General features: G+C 35.8%; 1 protein-coding gene across 1 annotated transcript; it reads right to left on the reverse strand.

Moving 5' to 3' along the window:
* Positions 1-1424: 1424 nt before the first annotated feature.
* On the reverse strand, positions 1425-6580 carry LOC113351735. The gene is made up of 9 exons (XM_026595671.1): positions 6547-6580; positions 6349-6414; positions 6138-6216; positions 4406-4972; positions 4173-4310; positions 3258-3714; positions 2225-2851; positions 1849-1968; positions 1425-1489 (listed from the first exon to the last, which is right to left on the reverse strand). The coding sequence occupies exons 3-9, from the start codon at positions 6150-6152 to the stop codon at positions 1425-1427; spliced, it is 1989 nt and encodes a 662-aa protein (XP_026451456.1). The 5' UTR covers positions 6153-6216; positions 6349-6414; positions 6547-6580.
* Positions 6581-7130: the final 550 nt, after the last annotated feature.

A 7130-nucleotide genomic window follows, 5' to 3' on the forward strand; every position in this document is an offset into this window, starting at 1 on the left:
TTTTTTTAGTTTTCTTCATGTTGGTTTTCATGGACCAAACGTTTTTATTTTTCTTCAACGTTGATTATGTGTAAGGATGATTCATTCAGATTTTATATTTTGTCAGTTCACAGTTGAAATGCATTTTATTATATTTTTGATTTATTGTATACGTCTGATCAGTGGTCAAATGCTTTCTGTAACTTTTGTTTACACTCAAATATATGGATGTGTAACCGGAAGTTACACTGCTGTGAATGCATGTGTAACATTAGCTTACACATGATAAATGCTTGTGTAACTTCAGTTTACACTCAAATATATGGATGTGTAACATTAGCTTACACATGATAAATGTATATGTAAACTCAGGTTACACTTTCTGCATCAAATTAAGATGTGTAGTTACTTAACCTGTTGCATACTTTCTGAAACCTGTACACACAGCAGTAGTAGTTCTAACAAGATAAAAAGTTTTTAATTCAAAGAATTTCAACCCAAAAATATTTTGCAAAACTAAGAACTGCTAAAATCTACTAACTGACGAAATTTAAAAGTTTCTAACAACATATTTTCCAAGTCTAACATCTGTTTGTGGCTAACAACATATTTGCGAGTATAGAATTTTTTCTAATCCTAATGACTGCTTTACACATCTCTAGATGGATCCGAAAGAATCTTGTATAGCATGCTTCCTCTCATGCGGTTCAGCTTGTCAGTCCACCATAGCATCATAGTTGAGGTTAATTTTTTGTCAAGTGGTTTATTCTTCATCCTGATCTTCATGTAATTGCATACACATGGAAGACAGTCAGGAATTGTACCTTGTGGGGGCGCATTGAGATTCTTGGCATTTTCATTCATCCCAAGAGCAAAAGGACAGCGGAGTCTCAGTTCTGTAGTAATTGCAAATGCATATTTCTTGGCTTGAAGAAGGTGTTCACCCTTGAGTTCCTTAACGTTTGACGAGTTCATGTAGGACCAAGGATTAGAGCTCCTCAAGTCATACTCCAGCAGTTTGTAGTGTTTGTTGTTGTTGCACATTGGGGCGAAAAGTCTGACTGCAGTTCTTGTACTTGACATACTCCTTCGCAAGCTTCGGAATCCAAAATTTCTTGAATTCTTCGTAATCCTTCAAGTAAGAGATCTGCAAAAACCATTTGGAATGTCAAACTCACATTTTTAATCAAAAGTTACAAATGAACAAGTGATTATGTAAACAGAAGTTACACATAGGGCCTTGGGTTTTACACTTCTTTGTAATGCAGAGACATTATAAATGCAATAAGATTTTAAATATATCGAAGTACTTACGTATGCTTTTGGCGACAGGAATATCGCCTTGTCATACTTGCTGTTAGAGTTCATCTTCGTCCTCAATCTGCTAATGTAGAAGTCGATGAATTCTGAATCCAAGAAGGATTCTTTCTTTGTAAGCTGTATCATTAGTTCTCCAGATATATCAAACAGCTTGCTACCATCTTCTTTGCGTTCCATCCAAGTAATGTCTCTGCATTACAAAGAAGTAAACTATTATCAATCAAGATAACAGAATCAAGTAGTAATATACAACAATCAATAACAGAATCAAGCCTACTTGGAGTCAAGCTACTTACGTTTTCGTATGAGTATTGAAATATTCAAGCACTTTATTCTTTTTCTCGCCTTCCAGCCTTTCGATAACTTCTGAACCTTTCACATCGTTTCTCATTGTTCCATCATCTTCTTCAGCAACCTCAGCCATTCTATCTTCTTCTACTTCTGGAACTGCGGCCATTTCTTCTTCATTAGCTGTCTTCTTAATCCTCTTTGAATTTCTTTGATATTGTTTCAGATCTTGTGTTGGGATTTTTCTATTCCTCAGCACACGTTGTTGTATGAATGATGGTTGCCTTTCTCTTATTGCATTTGCAGCTTCCTTCAGTAACTCTCCTGCAGGTTTTGGAGTTTTTTCTAATCCAAGGCTAAAAACGTTTTCCTGCGTTGTAGCTGCGCAAACAAATATAGACAGAATCTCAGTAAAATTAGCACATGTATGTAACTTAAAGTTACACAAGCCAAAATAATAATGTACTGTATGTAACCTCAAGCTACACATGCCTTTTACAATGTGTAACTTGAAGTTACACTTCCATTACAAACAAAACACACTGTATGTAACCTCAAGCTACACATGCCTTTTACAATGTGTAACTTGAAGTTACACTTCCATTACAAACAAAACATAGAACGGAAGAGTGGTTACCAGTTGAGGTAGGTTCTGCATTCTCCGTCACTGCGGGTCCATGTTCAGTTTTGTTAATGTTGCTGACGATCTCATCTATCATTTCACTCACTTCAACATTCGTCATATCATCGGGGTTAGCTCCTAGTTGCACCAACCTGTAGGTCTGAGCATTGTCAGGCTGTGTTTGCGGTGTTGTAGCAGTTATCACCATGGAGTCCTCAAACTGTGTTGAAGCAGAACTGTCATCAAAAGTTCCAGGAGTTGGCTGAGTTGGAGCAGTCATAACCAAACCGTCACCAACAGTTGCAGGTGTATCCTCATTGACTTTTGCAGTATCATCATCACCTACGGCTTTTGCAGCTACATCATCACCTGCCCTATCCACAACTCCACCATCTGCAGCTTTCTTCTGTGCCTCATCCGTAACAGGTGTCTCTTCAACATCTTTCTTCTGCTCCTCATCAACATTATTTGTAGGAGTGGGCTTTTGCTTTGCGACAGGCCTTTTCTTTGGTGGAGTCTTGCAAGTTGTCACACTCTTCATACTCGAACTATATGTCCTGAGTGGTCTTTTGTGCCCCTCTGCAGCAGTTTGAGCTTGCAGAATTGTTGGCGTATTTCCAGCTGCAAGGCTCATACATGGAACTGCACAAGTATTGAAACGAGAATTAGGATGATGATGATGATGTTAAATTTTTTTAATAAAATTTCAAGAAGAATATATCATGTGTAATCGACTGGCTTGGATAACTAATATGTGTAACTTCATGTTACACATGAATATGGCATGGATACCTAGTGTAACATGGAGTTACACATGCATCTAACTAGTGTAACCAGAAGTTACACATGCATGTGGCATGTGTAACTAGGGATTACACATCCATATGATCAGTTTACTCAACATTTATTAAGTCTAATCAAGTTAAACAAGCAAGTTAAAAATGAACAAGTAAAATATGAAATTAAAAAGGTTCAAAGACCTTAGTGTCAACTAATTGGGTACCTCTATCAAGTTAAAGAAGCAAATTAAAAATGAACAACTACTTACATTCTTCATGGAAGGAAGTTTCCGCGTCATCTTTCTCTTTCTCTTGCTCAGTACTTCCATCTCCTTGTTGCTCTGTCTCAACTAATTGTAACTCTTCTTCTTCATGCTCAGTAGCTCCATGCTCAGTACCTCCATGTACATCATCTTCATGTTGCATAAACTCTTCCTGGGTCACTTTGTAAGGATCAATACCCATTGCTTGCATAATTTGGCAACTAAATTTGTGAACCTTGAATTCCGCTGTTCCTGAAAGGTCCCCTTCTGATATCCCTTCTCTTGCAATTGCATACACTGCTTTAAGCATTGCTTGCTTTTCTTGCAGTTGCTCTTTCAGATGGCTATTCTCAATAGTTTGCGCTTTCAGCCAACTTTGCAGGTCGTCCTTGCTGGGTACCACGGTTGATATACCCAGCTGCTTCTCAAGCTGTGAAAACTCAGCCACAAAGCTAGGGGTTGACTTCAATTAACAGATGGAGAGGTTAAAAAGATATTGCAAAAAACAGTTGAACATTCTAAATATACATTTTTCGGTTGTATGTGTAACTTAAAGTTACATAAGCACATTTTATATGTGTAACCTATAGTTACATAAGCACATTAGATATATCTAATGTAAAGTGGATATGTGTAACTAAAGGTTACACATATATCTAATGTAAAGTGGATATACATATAAAATGTGTAACCTATAGTTACATAAGCACATGATATATATACAAACATGATATATATGTTACATAACCTATAGTTGCATTCACTTGTGTTATCTTTTGCATGTGTAACTATAAATTACACAAGCACATTTAAATGTGTAACTTATAGCTACACATGACAATTTTGATTACATCAAAGTTTTATCTAAATTACATTACCATAAATTTACAAAACCTAAACCAACTGACATATAACACTTACCGAAAACTGTGTCATGTCTGTTTTCCAAATGTAATCAGAAATCTGGTATATATCCCATCTCCCAACCCTCGGGATATCTTCCTCGTGGTTCTCAACTTTCGGGATTAATCCTGCTGGCGTGTGTTCAGCAAACAATAACTGCAACATATAAATTTTAATTAGTCGATTGAACAAAAATATCCATCACGTAACACTAAAACTGCTGGAATAGAAATTACACACAAGATTTTTACCAGTAGGTATTGCACACAAGCCTTCACATTTGACAAACAACTAAGATTAGTATGAATCTCTTCAAACAAGTGCTCGTGTATTAAATCAGGCCACGACACCTTGAGCACCGTATCATAAGTTTCAACGATACTAAGATATTTCGCGTTCACTCCATTGGCATTTTTGTCGCCAAAAAACAATACACAGCAAAGATAAAGACCTATCAGGCAAACTAGATCCTTTTCATCAACTTTCTTTCTTTTCCCACTTTTTCTCCTTTTTGCCATAAGTTGTTTTATCTTCTCTAAAATGTTTGTCTTAGTCACCGTCGTCTGATGCTTTGTAGATTTGATATCGGTGAAGTATTTGCTGTATAAAACATTGTCAGTCAAATCACTAGGACAATAGTACTTTAACAGCTTCTGACCCTTTCTGCTTCCAATCCTCTGCATGCAAAATATACCAGCCAGCTTTGCCGGTGTAGACTCTATAATCTTATCATCAGCAAACTTGAATGAACATGGTGTCTCACAATCCATGTCAAAGCAGTTCAAGAGCTTCAAGACGCCGTGTTTGTTGGTAGTTATCTGTCTTGTTGTAGTTGGTACAGTTGTATCATAGTCATCGTAATACATCATTTCGAGTTCTCCGTAAGCAGCTCTCCTAAGATATCTATGATCCCTATCAGTCAGTCCTATAGGCTTTATCACCTTTACTAAATCCTTTACTGCATTCAACGTCTGCCTTAGGTTTCCTGTACACATCACACACAAAAATAGCATGAGTCAGTATGTTGTGTACTTATCAAATACACTCGTTTTTAACTACAAAATGAAAATCATGTTACAAACTATGTGTATTTGCCAAGTACACAAACTGAATCATTCTATTCTGTGTTGTGTAACCTTAACTTACATGCATATGAAGGTTTAAAGGGGTCATTTTTTTATGTCCAACTATAATTTACAAACACAATACAGTCATAGGTTATATTTTTGCATGTGTAACTTTTAGTTATCTAGGCAATTGCCAAATCAGTTATGTTATTATGCATGTGTAACTTGTAGTTACACAGTCAATTGGCAAGTCAGTGATTAGATTTTCAATGTGTATCTTACAGTTACACAACCACTTTGCAAGTCATTGGTAACATCTTGAATGTGTAACTCACAGTTAAGATGTGTAACTACAAGTTACACAGCCACTTCTGCAAGGCTCATTTGTATGTGTAACTACAAGTTACACACTCAATATACAAACCACAATATAGTGGTGAGATTTTGAATGTGTAACTTAAAGTTACACAGGCCCTTGTTTGCGTAGTTATACATTCAAAAGCATCACTTACATTAGAAACTTTTAAATTTCTTCAGTTAGTAGATTTTAACTACAAGTTACACACTCAATCCTAGACATTCTACAAGGTGTAACTTTAACTTACACATGCATATTAATGAGTAACTTTAATTTACACAACCAATTTTCTATAGTTACACATCCTAAACACAACCAATTTTTTATGTGCAACTACTAGTTACACATCCCTAGGCAAGTCAGTGGTGACAGGCTCACTTGGTATGTGTAACTATAAGTTACACAATCAATATACAAACCACAACACAGTCAGTGGTTACATTTTGAGTGTGTAACTTATAGTTACACATGTCCTTGTCTGTGTAATTACATATTCACAAGCATTATATGAGAAATAAACATGAGACCATGACAACAATAGTTTTCACAACTTAGTACCTGTAATTGTATCATCTTTTCTAGGGGGATTCATTTTTCCTTTCACCATTTTTATTCCAAAAGAAATTTGATTCTGAATCTGCAGTTGATGTAGTAATAAAATCAAGTTAGTTGATTGCAATTCAACTTAGAGTTTCTAGGGTTTTCAAACAGTAACATCTCAGAAATGAAATCCACTAAATCAATCAGTTATATCACATCCATGACTTACCTTTGTTTCTATTTAATCAGTTATTTCATGGATTTTATGCACAAACGATTGTTCTCCTTCTCCGATCTGTAAAAGGAATTATCAGTCAGAATGAGTTATGTTTGTTGTAATCTCATTACAAACCCTAGTTCAGAAATTTTCGACCCACGAATCAGTAACAACAGGAATCAAAACTAACAGCTTCAAATCAAAACTTACCTAGTGATTAATCGTCGGAGTATTTCATCAACAGGAATCAGTAACAACGGCGATTTAGGTTTTGAATCTGAAACTGAATCTGAAACTGTTTCTTTTGATATTTTTTGGTTTTTGAATCTGAAACTTTTTCGATCTGTTTCTCTGATTTAGGGGTTAGCAAATGATGAATAGTTTTTGATCTCGATCTTTGTTTTGGAACAGATTTCAGGAAGATTTCTTGATTTTTTGGGTTTTTTTCTAGATTTCTTTCTGTTTCAGGTGAGTGAGATTTGTTTTCTCTATCCTTGAAAATGAAATAATGACGTCTGAACGAGAGAAAGGTAGGTGACGCCTCTTATATACTTGAGGCTAATTTAGTCTTTTCGCTTTTATTAAATTTATTTTTTAATTCAGGGCCTACTAATAAAACTCTTTTATCTAGGGGCCTCATATTATGGGTTATCCATGGGTTGGGCCTGAGCCTAATTTCCCCTAAGCGGATTTACAAACTTCTGAGAAATACTATTAATCCAAAGATGATGCATAGCCCTCCTAAGAGGCCTCCATGACAGAGAGTTTAATCCGCTATACAAAACCATTCTTCT

The sequence above is a fragment of the Papaver somniferum genome, chromosome 2 (genome assembly GCF_003573695.1).
Source record: "Papaver somniferum cultivar HN1 chromosome 2, ASM357369v1, whole genome shotgun sequence".
Taxonomy (NCBI): Eukaryota; Viridiplantae; Streptophyta; class Magnoliopsida; order Ranunculales; family Papaveraceae; genus Papaver; species Papaver somniferum.